The sequence below is a fragment of the Marmota flaviventris genome, chromosome 2 (genome assembly GCF_047511675.1).
Source record: "Marmota flaviventris isolate mMarFla1 chromosome 2, mMarFla1.hap1, whole genome shotgun sequence".
Taxonomy (NCBI): Eukaryota; Metazoa; Chordata; class Mammalia; order Rodentia; family Sciuridae; genus Marmota; species Marmota flaviventris.
Genome location: NC_092499.1, coordinates 91410531 through 91433075, shown reverse-complemented (window position 1 = coordinate 91433075; position 22545 = coordinate 91410531). Strand labels below are relative to the sequence as shown.

The 22545-nt window shown below is 44.2% G+C and overlaps 2 protein-coding genes across 14 annotated transcripts in view; both read left to right on the top strand.

Moving 5' to 3' along the window:
* Nucleotides 1-7848, top strand: part of Ttbk2 (tau tubulin kinase 2) — a 150659-nt gene extending 142811 nt beyond the window's left edge. For 9 of the 10 annotated variants that reach the window (XM_027926078.2, XM_071608162.1, XM_071608160.1 and 6 more), the window contains one exon: nt 1064-7848. In XM_027926078.2, coding sequence (XP_027781879.2) covers nt 1064-1526 — 463 coding nt within the window. In that variant the 3' untranslated portion in view covers nt 1527-7848. The remainder of the gene's footprint in view (nt 1-1063) is intronic. The other variant, XM_071608157.1, reaches the window with a different exon arrangement.
* Nucleotides 7849-9298: 1450 nt separating this feature from the next.
* Nucleotides 9299-22545, top strand: Cdan1 (codanin 1). Of its 4 annotated transcripts, none has more exons than XM_027925762.2 (28): nt 9299-9401; nt 9632-10119; nt 10344-10547; nt 10757-10926; nt 11048-11152; nt 11244-11322; nt 11714-11834; nt 12026-12135; nt 12591-12680; nt 13371-13446; nt 14039-14244; nt 14586-14706; nt 14839-14985; nt 15143-15309; nt 15651-15738; nt 15953-16042; nt 16217-16271; nt 16477-16610; nt 16692-16795; nt 17333-17491; nt 17830-17893; nt 18077-18155; nt 18328-18476; nt 19595-19702; nt 19807-19870; nt 20005-20186; nt 21051-21158; nt 21830-22545. In XM_027925762.2, the coding sequence occupies exons 1-28, from the start codon at nt 9312-9314 to the stop codon at nt 21953-21955; spliced, it is 3684 nt and encodes a 1227-aa protein (XP_027781563.1). In that variant the 5' UTR covers nt 9299-9311; the 3' UTR covers nt 21956-22545. The 4 variants fall into 4 exon arrangements, with proteins under 4 accessions (XP_027781563.1, XP_027781561.1, XP_071464255.1 ...); XM_027925760.2 differs by having other exon boundaries at nt 10341-10547; XM_071608154.1 differs by lacking the exons at nt 19807-19870; nt 20005-20186; nt 21051-21158; nt 21830-22545 and having other exon boundaries at nt 10341-10547; nt 18328-18429; nt 19595-19684.

Sequence of the window (22545 nt, the reverse complement as noted above, 5' to 3'; positions counted from 1 at the left end):
TTTATCATCAATAATTCTTAAGTTACTAATTAGTGGTATTAAGTACATTTTATTGTCCAACTATCATTACCATCTACTTCACAACTCTTTTCATCATGTGAAGTGAAACACTAAAACCATTAAACAATAAATCCTTACTATCTTCTCCCTCTAGTCCATGGCAACCACTAATCTATTTTCTCTATGGTTTTGATCAGTATACATACCTCACATAAGTAGACTCATTCAGGAGGATCGTGAGGTTGAGACCAGCCTGAACAATATAGCAAGACACTATCTTTTTAAAAAATTTTTGTGAATATCATTGATTCAATTATGACTTTTGGACTTATTTTATCAGATTAAGAGCCTTATTCACTATTTGTTATTTTATTGTAACTGATTGTTTCTATCATTGTATGTGCATTTAAAAACATTTTGTCTCATCTTTTCTAAGTAGTTTATATAAATTTGTAACCAGGAATTGCCATAATAAAGGAAAAAATTAATGACCTGTTCATATTCACACAAATATATACACATGCATGTGTTTAAAAAAGAAAAAGAAAAAATTGAGTCAGTTTGAAAAAAAGTTTTAATTTGTATTTGATTATTCATGAGACAGTTGTTTTGTTGGTGGTGATGTTCCTATCAAACACCACCCTATTGAGTGATTTTTCTTAAAATTAACATTTTTGCAAAATATATTGAAGAAATTTTTATCCAAGCCTGTGGTTTGCCTTTTACTTGGGTTATGGTATAGTATTTATGAAATGAATTTTTTAAATGACTTCTTGTTTTATATCATGCTTAGGAAGGTATTTTCAATGCTAAGGATTTAATTAAAAGGTAGTCTCTTCCAGTACTTCTCAGTGACACTATGAAATAGTATTCCTACTAAAAGCCAGAAGAGAAAAGCATTGGTCTAAGGGTCACATCTCTAGTATGTGAAAGAGTAACTTTTTGTTCTGTTAGTGTATTTTCTGATTTTGACGCACATGGTAGACATTATGATTTGGGACATTGTAACTTTTAGGTATACTTGGAATGAATTAAAATGAAAATGTTTCTTTGTTCTTTTAAGGCTACGAAGATACAGAGTTCTAGGGAGTAGTAACTCAGACTCAGACCTCTTCTCCCGGCTGGCCCAAATTCTTCAAAATGGATCTCAGAAACCCCGGAGCACTACTCAGTGCAAGACCCCAGGATCTCCTCACAATCCAAAAACACCACCCAAGAGTCCAGTTGTCCCTCGAAGGAGTCCCAGTGCCTCTCCTCGAAGCAGCTCCTTGCCTCGCACGTCTAGTTCCTCACCATCTAGGGCTGGGAGGCCCCATCATGACCAGAGGAGTTCATCCCCACACCTGGGGAGAAGCAAGTCACCTCCCAGCCACTCAGGATCATCCTCTTCCAGAAGGTCCTGCCAGCAGGAACATTGCAAACCCAGCAAGAATGGCCCAAAAGGATCTGGCAGCCTCTACCACCACACAGCCAGCACTAAAACCCCTCCAGGGAAGAGTAAGCCAGCCAGTAAACTCAGCAGATAGGAGCTGGGCTGCCTGTCTGGGAAAGGTGTGAGATCTTCCTCCTAAACCTGATGCATGTGTGTCTCTGTACTGTCTATTTAAAAAATCAGTGTTGATCTTTTGGAAAAGAAAGTAACATGATCAATTATTTATAAGAAGACATAAATGTATAATAAGGATTTACCTAAAGCAGGTAGCAAGCAGATTGGGAACAATGCCTTTTGCATAGGAAGGGGCATCCAGCAAAATCCAAGGGGCAGAAACTCATTAAATGAGCTTTCACAACTTTTAGCTGACTTTGAAACAAGAGTTGAGGGTAGAAGATAGAATGGAATTTTACTTTTAAGGAATTTCATCTAATTTTTAAAACCTCTACTCAAAAAATTATATAGCAAAAATGTTTGATATTTTCATTCAAATCTTCTGAACCTTGAAATCATTGCTCACATATTAGAGTATATGTGTGTGTGTGTGTGTGTGTGTGTGTATATATATATATATATATATATATATATATATATATATATATATATATATAAAGAAGCTTATTGCCAGGGAGCCAGTACTCTTTATATTTGGCTTGTGTGTTTATCTAGTGTATTGAGAATGTACCCCTTTGCTTCATTCCTAGCACCCTTCCTGGATTTCACATCTTTTTAAGTCGGTGTTTCCTACTGAATCCAATCTGTCTTCTTTTAACAATACATTCTAATAGGCATTTAACAGCACATGCTGAGAATTTCACAATTCCCAATTTTTTTTTTAGTGCACTAATAATATTTTTCTTTGGAGCAACAGTTCTTTAACCCAGTACATTTTTATTATGAAAAATAACTGAGAAACTTAGGTATAGGAAACAAAAATCTGACTAAAGCTACTTACTTTACAAGCTTTAGTTTTTAGGGATAGAGGGAAAGAGAGTGAGGTAACATCTTTGAAGATGGAAGAACCCCTTTACAATCTGTTAAGTGTTCTCCTTGTGGAAGGAAAACTGAGTGAAGTTAGTAGGCTTCCTTAGGTCTTCTAGGTACCAGCTCTTTCTAATATCAACCTCCAAGATGATATTAGGGAAGCACAATGCTTTGGAATGTGACTTTATGCATTTAGAAAGAAAAACAAAAACATTTGGTGTGTTATGGAGGCTTATAATCTTTAAATTTTATATTTTATACATTTAGCTAATAAGGAATGAATATTTGGGGAAATAAGATTAGGCTAAGTATTTTTCTTTCATTGTTTTATTACCTGCTTCTGTGTTTTTTAGTTCAATAGTTGGGCTTCTTGGCCTGATTCCCATGTAATCTCAATTTATGAAACTAAGGAGGATCATATTTGTTCTAATCTCCTCTGCTAATAGGAATCAAGCAAAATTAAAGTATACTAGACTTTTTAATGGGCTCTTTTATACTCTGTAGGTGTTTTGTGTTGAAAAGTACTTATTAAGGTCAGGTAATTTGTTCTGTTTGCTGTTGAAATTTGCCTTCTAGCAAATATCTGTGAGTTTTCTCTTTGACCTTGTGTTTGCTGCCAAACCTAATAGGTTGAATTGGGAAAGAAACAAAAAAAGAAATGTTATCTCCTCACCAAGTGAACACATTCTAATGCTGCATCAAAGTTGCCCTGAAGCTGCACTGAACCTATCTTGTTCTCTTTATCTGTGTTGAGCTTTTTAACATACAAACTCAAAACACTATATTGAGGCATATAAGGTCTCCCATAAGAAATGTAGCATAGTATGGAATCTTAATTTCTCTCCAGTTTCAAGCACTACAGAGGAATGCAGTAGATAAGACAATTTGCTGTTTATCTAAAGCAGCTGTAATATTGGAAGACTGATCTTTCTGTATTATATTGTATAATAGTTGCTATAACACTACTTGCATGTCTTCATGGTAAATTATATAAATATTTATAAATATATAGAGAGATATGCTTATAAAAAGTCATTCTTTCTCATTCTCCATTTGTAATTTCAAGATCACAGATGGTGAAATTTCTTTTGTATTGTGTGCCTCATGTACACTTGGGCCTTGTCTAACTTCATTTTCTGAAAATATGTTCTTGGCATGTGACACCTTAGATTTTTCTTGCCTTCCCTGTGTGTAATGCAAGGGTTGGTGGTCTTTAACAAGCCAAGATAGCTTATTTAATTGTTTTTGAAAAAGATTTTAATAGGGGAAAAATTACTGGGACATGCTTGTAATACTCAAAGATTTGTTATGTTAATCACATAGTTCTGTCCTTATCGTTAGAGTAGATAGACTGGGATTATAATCATGGGTCTGATTATAATTTGATTTTTAAAACATTTCCAAATACTTGCCATCCTGCTTTCTTTTTTTCACATTACTTTTTTGGGTGGGAGTGAGAATGGGATGGGGGATAATTAGGAAATTATCTTTTATTCTATTGAATTAGCTATAAATTATGCTAAAGGTAGACAAATTTAAATACTGACCCCTCTAGTCAGAAATGTGTTAATAGTACCCATTGGAAAAGCTGATGAGGGTACAACTCTGGTGTGTGGGTCTGTGTTATTGTTGGCGTTTCTATGCTGGCAGTCAAAAATGATGGTGATGGCAACATGATAACAGTATGTTTTCTTGGTTCCTTCCATTTTTCTACCAATCTTTACACTGGGTTGCTTCTTTTTTTTCTATGTGGCATTAACAAACTCATCAAGATTCAGAGATAACAGCCTTATTGGGTAAGAATATTTAACTTTGCATGTAGAAGAGTTAACCAAAGATGTTTCTGCTCTGATACTTTCAAAAGAAATAGACTAATCTTATGTTCTAATAGAGATTTACTTAACGGTTTTTAAAAGCATAGTTTGTACTTTTAGATGTTAGATGTATCTTAGGCTAAAAATAGAAGTTGACAGCCCTGAGCAAGCACTTTTGGCACAAGAATTTTTGTTTTTATTTTATTTTAAAGTATTATACAAAGAACAATGTTTTTGTTTGGTTTTGGGGTTTTTTCCCCCTTTATTTTTGGGTTTTTAAGTGGTGGCATATTTCAGATTACAGTTATAGATCATCCAAGTTATTTTATTTTATTCCAAGTAATTTTAAACCATTTTGGATAGTTTACTTAAGATGAATGTGGCCATTAACTAAAAAGTCAAACCAAACTGTATTAAAAGTATTATTGGGCAGAAGTTTGAATTACCTTTTGAAAAATCAAGTACCTCCTGGTTTCTCCTATCACAACAGAATGGCTGGTTACCTAGCCACACTTTTGACCTTGCCTTCCCTTGTCTAGTCTCTGGGATTACTTGGGTGGAACAGAAGATAGGAATAGCACCAGCCCAATGCCTTCAGGTAGTATTCTTTCTCAGTTATGCTGCCAGATCTCCAGGGTTTATGAATTAGTTAAAATACTAAAATCCCACCTAGTAATATTATCAGCTTAAAGACATTTAACTTTAATGGATAGTGAACAAAGAAGGAAAACTGGATATCAAATTTAACATTATGACATAAATTATAAGTCACCTTTGAATATTAGGCCTTCAGCAGGCAGACACTCTCATTCTCAATTCTGGTATGCAAGCTGGCCTTGCTGACAGTGGCACAGATACATTTACTGCTTTTTAAGTTGCATATTTTGGAGTGGATGTCTTTAATAATAGTTGCCAAGTTAATCCAGTCCTAAATAAGTAGCAAAATGGTAATTGAGACCCAATATTATTTGCTTTAGCATACTAAGCCACTGCTTACTGACTCAGTGTTCTAGATCTGCAGTATCTCTTGTCTGATTCCTAGCTGCTATGGGAACTTGAGGTTCTTTGGTAGACACCCGAGACTCCTTCCAGATTACAGATTCCTAAGCTAATGTTTTATAGTTGCATCCGCTTTACAAGGGAAAAGTTGTACATTGGTGCATGTTTTACAAACCCAAACTCAGATAGTTTAAACCATAGTTTTTCTGTACCCAGTAGCTTTGAATTAAAAACAGATGCCTTTTTCCCAAAAGCAGACAGTTTTATGTTCCTAACCTAGCATTAGGAATTGGTGAAAGGAGAAACTGGATCCAGAATTCAGAATTTTAGCAGCTTTGGAAAAAAAAATGCATCTTACTTTGGCTGTTTGAAAATATATTTATTTGTAGATAATCTAGATTTAGTCTTGGAGATCAAAATTTTTCATATTTTAAGAACTTCTTTCATTCCTTTATATCTTATCAAAACATGGTATGTCTTAGAGAATCCCTCTGTCATGTCATGTTCATGTGTTTTGGAATTGTTGGCATTCACTCTTAAAATCTTCCCATTTCTGTTTTTGTACATTTTACCACCCATGTTTTTGGACTTTGCTTATGGGGAGAGATGGTTTAGCATCTGTTATTAAGAAGATAGAATGGTTGACATCAACTGCACTGTTTAACTTTGTTGAGTTTGGTTCTACAGATAGTATATTAGCAAAATAGCTACTTGTCTATGATTTGACACAAAGTATTATAGGATTAGGGCATGTAATTACTATGGTTTTCCCTCTATGTCAGTATATACCCCAATTCAGTAACCACTGATGCTGGTTTAGACTCTTAGAGAAGGAGTTCCAGTCCTCAGACCATGTGGGAGATGTATAGTGCCTGGCAAACCAGGTGGTTGTCAGGACATCCCGCTTCTCTGCCCTCACCAAAAACAAAACAAAAAACCCTTGAGTGTGTACTTTGTGGATGTGACATATTATTGGATATTTTCTATATTTTGGCAATTTCTTGCAGTCATGAGAAATTGCGGAGTCACTGGAGCCTTCAGAATTTGTTGCCAGCATTGCTATATAACAGGAGTTATATAGGGAGAATTCCCAAGACATTGGACAAGGATTCCTATCCACTTAGAGGAGAATCTGGATGCTGCACACCTTAATCTTTAAGAAATTCCCAGCTGGATATGGCTTATCAAGACATTTGGTTGTGATTGTCTACTTCTACTTTAAAAATATGTAAGCTTGATGTTTTATTTATTTTCCTTGAGCAAATTTAGATCAGAAAATTAATGTGAAAAGATCAGGATCACTTTAGGTTCCATATAATCTCAAAAACACTAAATAGCAACAAAGTAACATTTTTTCAGTAACAATTTGAATATTTCCTTATACTTAGCAGGCATGTAACAGAGGTGAAGCCCTTCCTTTCATTGCCCTGTGTAACTTAACAGGTTACTGCCTCCTCTTTACTTGGAAGTAACAGTGTGGGCACAGTGTGTACACTGGTAATGCTAACTATGTGTTCCAGACTTGGGCCAAGGGTTCTGGGTTGAGAACAGGATATGTGAGGCCGACTTTGAGCTCCTGGCACTACAGATTTGCTGATGACATACTTTTACACTAAAAACAGTTAGGAAATTTACCTCCTTTTAGTAGTTTAATGTTGTTTCATATTTTGTATGTAAATGTTCACTCACCTATTTAAAAACATTGAGTAAATCAAGTTTTTATATAGACTACCCTTCCCATATGATGCTTTTTTCCTCTTATATAGTTTAAATCTCTAAAAAATTAATTCATAGCACTTCACTGGACTCTGGGTGTTCTTCATTCACCTACAAGAGGTAACAAGGCAGCCAGAGCTTGGCTGTGATTATTTGTGGGGGTTTCCCAGAAAAGGGAAAGCTTTGAGACTTTCCAAAACAATTTTCAACTATGCACAACATAGTGAATTAGTTCGCTAAGGTAAAATGCTTTGAGCCAGATAAAGGAATATATAGCACTGGGCCACTTAGGGATTTGAAATTGGGTGGACTGAGGAAAGAGAACAGGTCAGATGACCCAGGCTTGAACCTTCTTCACTTTTCCCTGATGCAGTTCCTAAAGCTCCTCTGATTTCCTTCCTAAAATAGCACCTATTTTATTTGGCCATTTATTACAAGTTCCCAGCTTTTAGGAAAGGGGAGGGGACATCCAGTTTTGAATTAGATATACATCTTGAAAGATATGAGCTATTGGCAGCTATTAAATCAGATTTAACCACAAACCAGAATTCTCTCATTAAACAAGACCAGTGAGTTAAAATAGATGACAAATAATTCCACTTTCCTGTACCTCTCTTCTCTTCATGGGATCAGAGATGAGAAATATCGCCAAAGGTACTGCATAGTCCCATTCCCCTCCAAGCAGCTCCCTTTATGCGTTTTTGCTCAGGCAACCAAGGACAGAATATTGGCAGAAACATGGAGTGCTTTTGTATAGGCCATCTGTACATAAAAAATGTAATTTATTTAATTTTATCATTTGTATCATATTAAAGCTTTGTACAGTGTTTTAAGTTCTGTTTTAAAATTATTTTGTATTTTATTTTTATAATCTAGTAATAAAATATTCATTCCGCATGCAAACTCTAGTTCTCTTTGTGTGATGGTTTTGATTTCAAAAGTGGGAAATATTTTTCTAATTTAATAAAATTTTGAATGCATTAGCAATTACAAGATTAACTGGGGGCTGGGGTTGTGGCTCAGAGGTAGAGCACTTGCCTAGCACGTGCGAGGTCCTGGGTTCGATCCTCAGCACCACATAAAAATAAATAAATGTTAAAAAAAAATAAATAAATAAACTGGGAGCAAAAAGTGTTACTGAAAATGCAGTACTCCAGAAAACAGTGACCGGAAGTGACCTAGGAAAATGAAGCCCTGGGCTGAAAGAATAGAAACTAGGTGTTCAGTGTCTCTGCAGATGAAAACCAGGTTCAGAAATATGAGATGGTTCCTGTGCAACAAAACTGTCAGAAGCTCCCTTTCAGTGCATTATTCTCTCTGGCTGAAGGTATTTTTTCCTCCTCCATAGGAAACACCTCTGGTACCACCAGAGGGATTCAGGCTTCCGCCACCCTCTGGGTTCCTGTTGTAATCTTCCTTTGAACCAAGGAACCCAGGAGGCATTCACAGGGTCCTGGCTTCACGCTCCCTCCGCTCCCTCCGTAGGACGTGGAATATTAACTGCCTTCCACATTTTTCAGCCTAGATTCTCTTAAATTTCTCACTGAGGAGCAACATCAAAAATGCCCAGTATCAGATTTTTCAAAATAAGGGCAAGGAGTGCAGTTAAGTGGTACTGCATGGTGCCTGCTGAGTGCAAAGCCCTGGGTTCATTGCCCCCCACCCCCACCTCGTAACGCATAAAAACAAATATACCCTCACACACCTTGATCTCCCAGAAGCTAATCGTGAATATGCCTATGGGCATCTCAACTGGAAAGTAGCTGAAATATTAATCTTGAGTAGCACTGTGTAAAGCAGTTCCCTAGAGATCCCTAGAGACCATTTATTGATCTTTCAGGAAGAATTCTCTCCTAAATAATCAGTTAATGGAGAACATTGCAAAGCTTGGCCAATGGGTGAAAAGTCAGCCTTTGAGAAAAACGAGGTCAAAATGAGAAGTTAGATTAAAACTTCATAACTACTTTTTGGATGGTAAACCTGAAAAAACCCTAACTCTCGGAAATGTGCTTATGGCAGAAGGCGTGGGCTGGTTGCTGTTTTAGAATTGTTCACCTTTACAGCCGGCCGCTCTCCCGCGCCCTTGGTCTCCCGAGAGTTGCGTCTGCCTCGCGGCAGCCCATCCTAACTCGAGTCCCGGCGAGTCGCCCCCTCGGGCCGGCGTAGTCAAGGTAGGGGCCCTCCTGGGCTGTGCAGCCTGTTGGCAAGCACAGCGGCCCCAGCGACTCCTCGACCGCAGGCCTGAACAAGACCCACCCGCCGCGCCCTGCCGCCCAACGGTCGCTCCCCGCCGCCGGCCCCGCCCCTCCCAGGCCGCCCGTGGCGCGCCGGCGCCTGCGCAGTTGCCCCAGAGCGCCCCGACCGGGATGGCGGCCGTTTTGGAGTCGCTTCTGCGAGAGGAGGTGTCGGTCGCAGCCGCCGTGCGGTGGATCGCGCGCAGCACCCAGAGTTCGGAGGTAACAGCACCGACACGCCCCCAGGGCTGACCAGAATCAGCTTCCCGCGGGAGATACTGCCTCTCCAATCCCTTCCTCTAACATGCCTAGCTGCCAGCCCGGGCCGAGTGCACTCGGACCGGGCGCCGCTGCCCGGGCCGCCCACCCTAGGCGCGCCCTGCGGCCCCAGCTGCCCCGGACCTGGGCTGGCAGCTGATCCTCTCTCCCCTCGACCTCTGCTTCTTCCACAGGAGACCCCGGGGGAGGCGGCCGTGCTGAACTCACTCCGGCCCCTACGGAAGGAATTCGTGCCGTTCCTGCTCAACTTCCTGAGGGAGCAGAGTAGCCGCGTCCTCCCGCAGGGCCCCCCAACCCCAGCCAAGGCTCCAGGAGCCTCAGCAGCCTTGCCAGGGAGGCCGGGGGGCCAGCCGCGGGGTGGCCGCGGGGCGCGCAGCCAGCTCTTTCCTACGACTGAGCCCCCGAGCACCGCCGCTGAGGCCCCTCTGACCCGCCGCGGGGGCAGGAGGCGGGGTCCGGGGCCTGCCCGGGAGAGAGGAGGCCGTGCCCCCGGGGTCCCAGAGGAGGGGGTCGGCGGGGAGAGCCTGTCCTGGCCCGGAGGCCGGAGGCTTAAGGGCTCTGGTAGCCCCAGTACCCCCAGCCTCACGCTCTCTGATCCACCAAACCTCAGCAACCTGGAGGAGTTCCCTCCCGTAGGCTCGGTTCCCCCCGGCCCTGCAGGGTGAGAACCAGCCCTAACAGAGGAGATGGGTGGTCTGAAGCCTCTGCTAGGGAAGTTTGTAAATCAGAGCTGAGCTCGGGAAGGGTTGGAAGGTTGGGAGCGAGGTAACTATAATAGTGAGGGGATTTTTTGTTTGTTTGTTTGTTTGCAAGAGGCCCAGCTGTGGGGGGTGGGCGTTATTTGAAGATAGAAATTTGAGGAAAACCTATGGCTACTCTCAGCAGGACGAAGCCTTCACGCAGGATCAACCCAACTCCGGTGAGCGAAGAGCGGTCACTCTCCAAGCCCAAGATCTGCTTCACCTCACCCCCAATCAGCTGTGTCCCCAGTTCCCAACCCTCAACCCTGGACACTAGCCCTTGGGGCCTTGGCCTTCCCCCAGGGTGCAGAAGTCTGCGAGAGGAGCGGGAGATGCTCAGGAAGGAGCGGTATGGCCTTGCTGCTCCCTGGGATGTCAGCTTCCTCCCTTGTGGGGGACCTGCAGGGCTTTTCCGTGAAATTGATTTCCCCCGTGGGAACTCTGGGTTTGTTTCCTGGGCTGGTCAATGTCTTCTCTGGAGGGAGTGTGTGTGAGAGAGAGAGAGAATGTGTATGGAAAGCCAGGCTAACTGCTCATGAGATCTCTCTATCCCCATAGCTCTAAACAGCTGCAGCAGTCACCTACCCCTGCCTCTCCCACCCCAGAATTGGGAACTTCCCTCCCCAGCCGGACTGGAAGCCTCACTGCAGAACCTGCTGACCCTGCCAGAGTGTCTTCCCCCCAGCGCCTGGAGCTGGTAGCCCTTGTCTACTCCTCGTGCATTGCTGGTGAGAGAGCTAGCAAGGGGAGCTACAATGGAGATACTTGTAGAACTGCAGCATAAGCCATGTAAAACTGAGCCTTGGCTCCGAATGGTTCCAGTACTAAGGGATTTCTTTTTATATCCAGAGAACCTGGTCCCAAACCTCTTCTTGGAGCTTTTCTTCGTCTTTCAGCTCCTTACTGCCCGAAGGATGGTGGCTGCCAAGAACAGTGACCTTGAACTGAGTCAAGGTGCTCTACATCAGTGAGATACCTCATATTCTAGAAATGGAGTCTACAGATGGGATAGCCCTTAATTAACAGTTTGTTACTATCTTTCTAGATTCCCTGGAAAGCCCACTATTCCAGAGCATCCATGATTGTGTGTTCTTTGCAGTGCAGGTTTTAGAGCACCAATTTCAGTGAGTTTCTTTTATTTTAATTGTTTGTCTGATTCTCTGACCCCTTGGGTTAGATACTTGTACTTAACAGGTACAGTGGTCCTGGACCTTATCCTAACTATAATTTTGTGTCAAGGTTGAGTTTGTCTCCCCTAAAAGAATCTAATATACTCAACAGCTGACCTTTGGATTTATGGCTAATATTCCTGGCCTGCTCTCTTGATCTCTGCTCTGAAAGGTCTAATTTCCTTGCCCTTTGCCTCTGTTGTCTTGGTCTTTGACCCGTAACCCTACTGTACATTTCTGGACTTTACACACCTGCTCCATGCTCCCAATACACTTTAATAGGGTGCCTGCTTCCTGTTTGCAGTCTGTGTCTCAGTCTCAGTTATTTGTGCACTTCTCCCTATAGGGTTCTTTCCTCCTTGGACAAAGGGACCTTAAAGCTGCTGACTGAGAATGAACGACTACTGTGCTTCTCACCAGCTCTTCAAGGCCGACTTCGAGCTGCTTACGAGGGCAGTGTTGCCAAGGTAGTGTGACCCCAGCTTAGAGGACTACTAACCTGGACCTGACCATTCCTAGCTTTCATGAATTCAGGCAATCTGCTCATGACACTTAATTGTCATATGAGCTAATTCTGGGTAACAATAAGGGAGTAAAGTCTTCTGAGCATGACTTCCACAGGCTTTATAAAGTTTCTGATGTCTCTGCCATATTTTAGGTCTCTCTGGCGATGCCACCCTCGGCTCAAGCTGTCTCCTTTCAGCCAGAAACTGACAATCGTGCCAACTTCTCCAGTGACCGAGCCTTTCATACTTTTAAAAAACAGAGGTGAAATGGAAAGGGAATATTGAGGGAAGGAATAAGGCAACATTTTCTCTGTAATAGGCAGCTGTCTTGTTTTCATAGAAAATAGGAGTCTGGCACTAACAAGTAGTAGGTCAGTACCCCCAGGCTCTAATTAACAGCCATCATGAGGGCCAGTTGTTTCATTCTGTTTTGTTCTCATGGACTTGAACCCTTGAGTTTGACAGCCCTCTCACAGGTGTATAAACTACTCAGACAGGAGTATGCCAGGATTCACTTTCACTGCTCATGGATGTATGTGAGGCCAATGAGTGCTGCTGCTGGGTCTGTAACATTACCATCACATAAAGAACTTTGGAGCTTAAGGAAGGACTGTGGACAGGGCTGTCCTCAGTCTTCCAACCTAGGGAATACTTCACTGGAAATGAGTTAGAGATGGCTGTGCTGCAGCTGATCGGGTATTCTTGTGTGTCTGTCAGAGATGTGTTCTATGAGGTTCTTCGAGAGTGGGAAGATCGCCACGAGGAGCCTGGCTGGGATTTTGAGAAGGGCTTGGGCAGTAGGATCAGGTGGGTACTCAAATGCTGGTCCCTTTTTCTTGCTTCTGATGGTATTTCAGTGATGCTTGGTAAGCTGACTGGAAGAAAGCTTTCCACCACTCCTTCCAGCCCAAAGCTATATATTCTTTTCTCCTCCTTAGTCTCTAGTTATTGACAACTCTGCCTCTACTCAAAAGGGATTTCTTTCCAGCTGCTTCCACTCAGAAGTGCCTTGCACTTATTTATTCTATAATGGCAAATGGGAAAGTGCAAAGCTCTTAATCAAGGTTGCTTGAATTTTGGACCAAGTCATTGGCTAGACTTCCGCCTCTAATTTGGGCATGTCTGATAATTTTGCATAGATAGATGACTAGGCTGCAGAAAGAGTATTTTCTAACCACATACCTTGAAGTGGTCAAGGTATATAGTCCACATACCTGTAGTCCACATTGGTCTTGAAGTACACTGGCACTTAGTGTGGCCTGAAGATTTAAGAGGTGGCATTTCTTGTTTGGTTAAGTGTATCTTTAGCTTTGAGGGATCTTGGTGCTGAGGGGTGTCCTTTACCTTCTCCCATGCCCCTATGCAGGCCAGCTCTGGAAAAGGTCTGTTCAAGTCCCTGGTAAACAGCTGAAAAGCCTGAGGATTGGCTTGCTTGCTCAGATCTTTGTCTGTCTTACCTCCTTCCCACACACTCTACACCTGCTTCTTGTTCCTCAGAGCCATGATGGGTCAACTGTCTGCAGCCTGCAGCCATAGCCACTTTGTACGGCTTTTCCAAAAACAACTTCTCCAGGTAATAGCTTGTCAAGAAATTAATCTACAGCAAACTGCGGGTATTGTAAGCAGCCAAGTAAAGGATGGCACCCTGGACAGTGTGGATAGCCAAGTAGGCCCTTAAGTGGCAGTTAAACTCAGGTGGCAGAGAAAAAAAAACAGAATGCTCTCTGATGTGCCCTGCACCTTTTGCCCTTCCCTGATCTATTACATTCTGTGTGTGTGTGTGGTTCTGGGGATTGAACCCAGGAGTGCTCTACCACTTAGCTATGTCCCCAGCCCTTTTATTTTTTATCTTGAAATAGGGTCTCACTAAGTTGCCCAGGTGGGCCTCAAATGTTACCTCCTTTTTCTTGTTTGGTGCTGTGGTAGAAAGCTGAGCTTAGTAGTCAGGTCTTTTCAAATCCTAACTCCAGCAATTCTAGGCACATGGTTACACTTGCAATTTCAGTTTCTTCACCTTTAGAAGAGGAATATAATTCCTCCCTCAAAAACTGTCCAAAGTGCCTAACATGGAGTTGGCATTTCATAAATGTTCATTACTTTGTGCTTATTTTGATCAGTCCTTTTCACTTACTTGCTTTCAATTTCCTTCCTTTCCATCACCCCAGATGTGTCAGAGCCCTGGTGGTGCTGGGGGCACTGTCTTGGGTGAGGCCCCAGATGTGTTGAGTATGCTAGGAGCTGACAAGCTGGGGCGGCTGCGGCGACTACAGGAACGACTTGTGGCTCCTCAGAGCAGTGGGGGGCCCTGTCCACCCCCCACCTTTCCTGGCTGTCAAGGCTTCTTCAGGGACTTCATCCTAAGTGCCAGCAGGTAAGTTCCCCTGTGTCTTGCAAAGGCAGGGTCAGGGTGGGAGAGGTTCGGCTTCCCAGAAGGGCAAATCACTCTCTCCCCTCTGCCTGGAATAAATAACAGGGTAGAAGTAAGTGATCTCTGGCTCCGTTCAGCTCACACTTTCTTACTTCATTTCATTTCTCATTCTTTCACCCATGTAGGTAATTTCATTATTTCTCAGCCTCACCATCTATCATGTAGATCTTTTTTTGTATGGGGTACATACTCTCAATTCTAGGTCTTCCTACACCTCTAGTACTTTTTTTTCTTTTCTTTGGCTTTCTTTTTTTTTTTGTGCTTCCCAACCCCCCCCACTTCAGCTTCCAGTTTAATCAACATCTTATGGATAGTCTGAGCTTGAAGATACGGGAACTTAATGGCCTTGCCCTGCCTCAACATGAGCCTGGTGATGAAGATGGAGAGTCAGATGTAGACTGGCAGGTTAGAAAGCAGGACAAGGGAAATAAACAGGGTCTGACTTACGAGGGAAGGGGTAAGTGCAAAGAGAACAGATTTATAATTGTTCTAGGAGGCTTATACTTAGGACCTTTTACTTCCCTTGGTGCCTTGCAGGGTGAACGGAGGCAATTTGCTGTGGTGCTTCTTAGCCTCAGACTTTTGGCTAAGTTTCTGGGCTTTGTGGCTTTCTTGCCATACCGGGGCCCTGAACCACCCCCAACCCGTGAGCTTCAAGACTCCATTCTGGCCCTCAGGAGCCAGGTGAATGATTGGGAGAACCTGGTAAGGAGGGAGCTGGGAGGTCCAGAAAGGCACAGAGGTTGAGTGGTTTCCTTGGCTATTCTGGAAACCTGGCAGGTAGAGGGCATCATCCAGCCCCTTCTAGGGGCCAATCACTGACTGAGCCTGGCTCTCCCAGGTTCCTCCTGTCCTGGATGTTCGAGCTCTGCTGCAGCAGGGGCTGAGGGCCCGCCGGGCAGTGCTCACTGTGCCCTGGCTGGTGGAGTTCCTTTCCTTTGCTGATCACATTGTCCCTTTGCTGGACTATTACCGGAGCATCTTTACTCTCCTGCTGCATGTACATCGGTGAGTAAAGCAAGGCTAAGGCTCAAGAAAAGAAAGTGTGAACATTGCTCAGTCCTATTTATAAAGAGGATCAAATAGTGAACTTCATGTGTGGTTCCATAGCTGAGCCTCGGAGGAAGGGCAGAGGTTGACTGACAGAGACAGACTAGACAATTGTTTACCTTTCTCCTATGGCCCAGCCAAGAGAGAATACATATAGCAGGGGCTGCCAAGGCAACCCTGGTTGCCTATGTAGTCCGTTTTATGTCTGCTTTTGAGAACCACTTTCCCAGTGATAGCTTTCCATTACTCCATTCCATCCTTTGCATGAATTCTGTTCACACCCTCCATTTACCTTTTAGGAGCTTGGTCTTATCTCAGGACAATGAAGGGGAGATGTGTTTCCTAAACAAGCTGCTCCTGCTTGCTGTCCTGGGCTGGCTCTTCCAGGTGGGCAGAGTGAGGGTCCAGATGAGGTATGGTGACTACTGTGGTAGAGATGGGGACAAGAGCACTAGAGTGTGACCAAGGTAGGGGCCAAAAGATGAAGGTTCTTCAGAGGACCACCACTTGGCCCTGCTGCCTCTTGGGCCTGGTGAGGTCAGAGGTGTGGTGAGTCTCAGAAGTGCTGGGTGGAGCTTTGGCTGCCTTGCTCTCTTGTCAGATTCCCACATTCCCTGAGGATCTATTCTTTCTGGAAGAGGGTCAAGTGGATGCATTAGAGGTGGACACAGCAGCTTCAGAGCATGGCTTGGTGAGTGTTGGGGTGTAGCCAGAGATGTGGTCTGTCTGGGAGGGCCCAGCAGAAGACAGACTGTGGTAGTTGTTCAACCCTTACACATCTCCTGACGGTCCTACCCCTGAGCATGCTGAGGAGGAAAGGAAACCTGCTCGCCTGCCCTCCCAGCCCTGGCCTCTTCTCCCCCAGGACAGTGTGCCTGTGGTGGATCAGCAGCTGCTCTACATCTGCTGCCCTTACATCGGTGAGCATCCCATCCCCCTTAACAGTCCTTAGCCTGTCCTTTCATGAGTACCTATCAGATACCCCATTGGTCTGATTCCCCAATACCTTGATCTTTCATGAGGCTCTCCAGGTGCCATATCTTTATCCCACAAGTACTTATAGTCTTGCATTCTTAGGGGGTGAGGAGGACTCTGAAACTAATACTTTAGACTTTCCTGATGCAGGAGAGCTCCGGAAACTGCTCGCTTCATGGGTTTCAGGCAGTAGTGGACGGAGTGGGGGCTTCGTGAGGAAAATCACCCCCACTACCACTACTGGCCTGGGAGCCCAGGCTCCTCAGACCAGCCAGGGGCTGCAGGTAAGAATAGGGATAGGGCAGAGAGTGCCCAGTGTGGGGAGGCAGAAGGAATCCCTCATGAGGCTGCTCCTTCCTTCGCAGGCACAGCTTGCCCAGGCCTTTTTCCACAACCAGCCACCTTCCCTGCGCAGGACTGTGGAGTTTGTGGCAGAGAGAATTGGCTCAAACTGTGTCAAACACATCAAGTAAGAGTGGGTGAGGGTCCTATTCTCAATCTCTTTCCATTTGCCCTCTTAACTCCCTTTTTTTCTTTTGTGCTCACACACGTGTGTTGCTGGGGATCCAACCCCGGGCCTTGTGCACACTAAGGAAGTGCTCTACCACTGAGTACACCCCAGCCTCCTTTCAACTTTTTTGTTGTGGCGGTGGTGGTGGTGGTAGTAACTGGGGATTGAACCCAGGGGCTCTACAGCTGAGCTATATCCCCAGCCCTTTCTATTTTTATTTTGAGAAAGGGTATCATTAAGTTGCCCAGGCTATCCTTGAATTTGCAATCTTTCTGCCTCAGTCTCCTGAGTCTTTGGAATTATAGGCCACCAGGTCTGGTCTCTTTTAATGGCTTTTTGTCAAACTGAGGAAAGTCAACTGTGGGGTGGGTGGAAAGGGAAGGCTGAAATTGCTAATATTCCTTGAAGGTAGTTCTGACCAGATTTCCTTGAATTTGCAGCCCCTTTCCAACTCATCCCTTCCAACTACCCCAAACCCCTCTGTCCCTGCTGCAGGGCGACGCTGGTGGCAGATCTGGTGCGCCAGGCAGAGTCACTTCTTCAGGAGCAGCGGGTGACACAGGGACAGAAAGGGGGAGATCCAGCCCAGTTGTTGGAGATCTTGTGTTCCCAGCTGTGTCCCCATGGGACCCAAGCATTGAGCCAGGGGCGGGAGTAAGAAATGCCAATCTATTTGGACCCTTTCATCTCCTCTACTCTCCTATCTTAGCTTTTGTTTTTCTGTTCTCTATTCTTTCACACTCATAACCTTTATTCTATTCTCCACCCCATTTTCTGTTCTTTTTTACCCTTCTCTATAGGTTCATATCTTTGGGCACAAAGTCCAAATGTTGAATTGAGAGAGCATGTAATGCTGCAGGACTAATGGCTTTTTCCTTCCTCCAGCATCTGGGGCAGGGTAGGGGTCTGAGGTAGAGACTCCCATGTCAGGGGTTTGGAGCATTTGGGGTGTCCTCAGGCTAAAATATATAGATTTCACTGAACTCTTTCAGGTTCTGCCAAAGGAAGAGCCCTGGGGCTGTGCGGGCACTGCTTCCAGAGGAGACCCCAGCAGCTGTACGTAGGAATAAGGCCTGAGCTAGCAGACCAGTGGTTGTGTTTGTGTGTGTATGCATGAAAGAGTACATACCTGTAGCTGTGTATGCAGCTGCTATAAGGTGGGGAGTTAGTCCTGAACTCTGGTATCCATCATTGCACCCAACCCTTCTCTGTCCTGACTCTATAGTTCTTCTGTCACAGGTACTAAGCAGTGCAGAGAACATAGCTGTGGGGCTTGCAACAGAAAAAGCCTGTGCCTGGCTGTCGGCCAACATTACAGGTTAGGTCCGGGAAAGTGGGGGACTGAATCAGATTTGGAAAGGTGGATTGGCAGGGCAGTTTGGGGAGATGAGACTCAGAGCCATCTGGAAACTGTGAAGGACATGGGTTGGCATGGTGAGCTTGGGTGGGCACTCCTGTAACCCTGTTTCTGTTCTCCTTCTGCCCTGTAGCACTGATTAGGAGGGAGGTGAAAGCAGCTGTGAGTCGCACACTTCGAGCCCAGGGTCCTGAACCGGCTGCCCGGGGGGAGCGGAGGGGCTGCTCCCGCGCCTGTGAGCACCACGCTCCCCTCCCCTCCCACCTCATCTCCGAGATAAAAGTACACAGCTACCCTACTCCCTTTAGCTTCCCCATTCCTTCTCCTTGCTCTGTTGCTGGTTTCTTTCCTTTCTCACATCAGCTCCAGGATTTCTGTATAGAAGCTTTGTGTGTTACCTGTCTAGTTTCTATTTCTTTCATTACTGAATAGGATTAGGTAGAGCAGAGCTGAATCAAATGGTTTTCCTAATGTTACTGACTTTAGTACCTGAATCACCCAAAAGGGCAAGAAGGAAAATCTAAAACTAAATTTATATTATACAGGTTGTAGTGGGAGCAGCTGGTAAATGGCTATGGATATCAATTCAGTACTGTTCTTCTACGTGGGACATAATGCTTGTTTAGTTACAGGCAATAAGAATAAACTGTACTCCTAACTTGATTTGAAAAATTCAGAGACTTTTTAGAGTAGGGGTCAGCAAAATGGGCCCAACTGTGCTTGCCACTTACTTTTGCAAATAAAATTTTATTGGAACACAGCTATAGCCATTTGTTTACCAAATGTCCATGTTGCTTTTGTGTTAAAATGGCATAGTAGTTAGAACAGAGATCTTATGACTTGCAAACCTAATGTATTTACTATCTGGCCTTGGTCAAGGAATAAAGATGTGGAATAAGGACAAAGAACAAAAGTGACTTACAATGGAGAGTATGTAGGGGAGAGAGGAAAAGACATATGACCACTAAATACTGTTTATCAGTAGGCAGATTTTTGTATTGAAACCTCACTGCCTGAGAAAATGGAAGCATGAGGGTTAGAAAACATTCAGACTGTGTATCTCATGGGACAGTTTCCCAAAACACTGTAAGATGCCCCCTAGGAGTTGGTTAATTTTGACCCATGTTGAAAAATCTCTCTTAAGCTCTGTGGTAGCCCACTGTCCTTTGGCTTATCTGCTTCATCTGTTTCCTCTTGGGTTTCCCACATGGTTGCTTCTCCTAGCTGTATTGTCCTACCTGAACCCCAGCTCCAGGGATCTCTTGGTCCAGATGCTTCACCCCCAGGACCAGATTTTCCTTTTCCTTCTGACTCACTCTACTGGCTGGTCCCCACCCCAATCCAAATTCTCTGGCAGCCTAGTCCTGGCCTGGTATGAGGTCTTATCCTGTTCTCTGCAGGATGTGCTCTCTCTGGCTGCTGGGCCCCGAGACCCTGATGAGGGTGTTTCCCCAGAGCATCTGGAGCAGCTCCTAGGCCAGATGGGCCAGACACTACGGTGCCGTCAGGTGAGACATGTCATGTGCTACATGAAGAATGGTAGAGCCACACTGTCCCAGGGACAGTCTTCACAGCAGTAAGGATGACGTTCATGTCTCCCTTTTTCTCTCAGTTCCTGTGCCCACCTGCTGAGCAGCATCTGGCAAAGTGCTCTGTGGAGTTAGCTTCCCTCCTGGGTATGGTTCCTTTCTGTCAAACCCCTTCTCCCTTGCTATATTCCCTCAAAATCAAGGTTGGGTATAAGCAGGATTAGACATATCTCTTTTATGCCTCTATTTTTAAAAAAATTGGCTTCCATCATGTCCCATAGTTGCAGACCAGATCCCTGTCCTAGGGCCTCCACCACAGCACAGGCTGGAGCGAGGGCAGGCTCGAAGGCTTCTGCACATGCTGCTTTCCCTGTGGAAAGATGACTTCCAAGGTCCAGTTCCACTACAGCTGCTACTGAGCCCAAGAAATGTGGGGCTTCTGGCAGATACTCGGCCAAGGGAGGTGAGTCAGAAGTAGCAGGTAGGAAAGCTTTTTTTTTTTTTTGTACTGAAGATTGAACCCATGGCTGCTTTAGCTATATCCCCAGTCCTTTTGAGACAGGGTCTAGCTAAATTGCTAAGGCTGGCCTCCAACTTACAGTCCTCCTGCCTAAGGAGCCTGGTGAGAATAGGAAAGCTTCTTAGTCTTCTGTAGTCTTATTTTGATAGTATTAGGGATCTGTTTTTTCCTTTCCTTTTCTTGCATATTTTTTATTGGTGCATTATAGTTTACAGAATGGTGGGAATGACTCTTCCATATTCATACAATGTAACAATTTAATTTGGCCGATATCATTCCCCTGTATTTCCTCTTTTCTTCCCTCTGGTCTCTTTACTGATCTCTTTGATTTTCATGGGATTTTCCTACCCCACCAACTTTTCTTTTCCCTCTCTAGCTTCCACATATGAGAAAAAATACAACCCTTGACTTAGTTCTGAGTTTGGCTTATATCACTTGATATAACGTTCTCAAGTTCCATCCATTTTCCTGCAACCTTTTTTGGTTGAATAGACACCACTGTCTGTGTATCACATTATATTTATCTATTCATTCATTGATGATCATACAGGCTGGCTCCATAGTTTGGCTATTGTGATGCTATAAATGTGCATGTATTGCTATAGTATGCTGACTTTAATTCTTTAGGATAAAGTTTGTGGAGTGAATTTGTTTCCTTTATTCCTATTCCATGTTGAAATGGGACTCCCTATGCTTGTCTTGAGCCTCCATTTCTCAGCAGCTCTGCCCTTTAGATTTCAGTTTGTACTAATCAGGGTAACTATACAGTCCTCGAAATGCTGAGCTTCCCCATGGTGTGTTTTGCAGTGGGACCTGCTGCTGTTCTTACTTCGGGAGCTGGTAGAGAAAGGTCTGATGGGACGGATGGAGATAGAAGCCTGCCTAGGCAGCCTTCATGAGGCCCAGTGGCCTGGGGTAAGAAGTCCTCATCCCTTGCTTTAAATAAAGATATCAGGTGTCCTATATCCCATTTATCCTGAAATGGGGCAAAGTGATGGAACCAAAGCTAAGTGGATATCTGTAAAGTGTCTTCAGGACAACCCTATAATTGAGGAGTAGCTGTTATAGTTGACCTTCTTCAGATCTGAGTGGCTGCTGTATGAGGCGCTTGTGAGGGAAGGCAGGCAGGTGGAAAGCAGGATGGTACAGTATATATAGGTCTTTATCATCAGAATAACCTGGACTCAGTTACTAGTTAATGTTTTTGTGACTTGGCACAAATTAGTTTTTTTCATCCTTAAAATAATGGTGGCATACTCCTGTAATCCCAATGGCCTGAGAGGCTGAAGTGGGAGGATCGTGAGTTCAAAGCCAGCCTCAGTAAAAAGCAAAGCACTAAGCCCCTGCCTCTAACTAAAATATAAAACAGGGCTTGGGATGTGGCTCAATGAATTCAATCCCTGGTACTCCCACTGCCCCCCCCCCCAAAAAAAAAAAAAAACAGAACTAATAATTTCAAGATGAAACATCAGCTGTGCACCAGGTTGTTGTCTACTCACCAATTAGCTAGAGACTGATCTTTAGAAAGGGTGGATGTGTCCAGAATTCCATGTCTGCCTTTTCTCGCACCTTTCTACGTACTGCAGGACTTTTCTGAAGAACTAGCAACACTGTTTAACCTGTTTCTAGCTGAGCCCCACATGCCAGAACCTCAGCGGAGAACTTGTGAACTGGTACAGCCAAATAGGGGGACAGTGCTGGCCCAAAGCTAGGGCTGGGAAGTGGCCCTGTTTTGGGCGTCTCACCAGAACCCTGGAATCCTGCCTGTGCCTCAGGTGGAGCCCCAAGAGCCCTCGGCAACCCTTGCTAGGGTAGGAGTAGCTGGGTCTGTGATCAGATTTCCTGCTCAGGTGAGAAGTATGTGGTTACTGGGCATCCCACAGACTGCAGGCTTGCCACCCGAATCCTAGAGGAAGAAACAGCCACTAATTCAGCATGAAGGTGGAAAAGCTGAGACTCTAACCCAGGAGCTGAAGAGCTGACATTTGCCACATGGATGCGAAATGAAATGAAGAGTGTGGGCTGGTCAATACAGGATTCAGACCTCACTTGCTGCTATCTCAGATCTCTCAAAACTTTGTGGTTCTGAGAAATCATGACAGAGTTGAATGACTTCTGCCTAACTTGTTAAGTTAAAACCTGGACTGCCATGTTAAATATGCACAACAGATTAGGTAGGACTTGCCCAACTGAAACCTGGCATCACCCTGGACTTCACCCCTGTGCAGGTAGTGACACTTCAGACTTGGTCTGTTCGGGGACATGCACAGGGAAGCAAAAAAGAATAAACTGTTTTAACAAA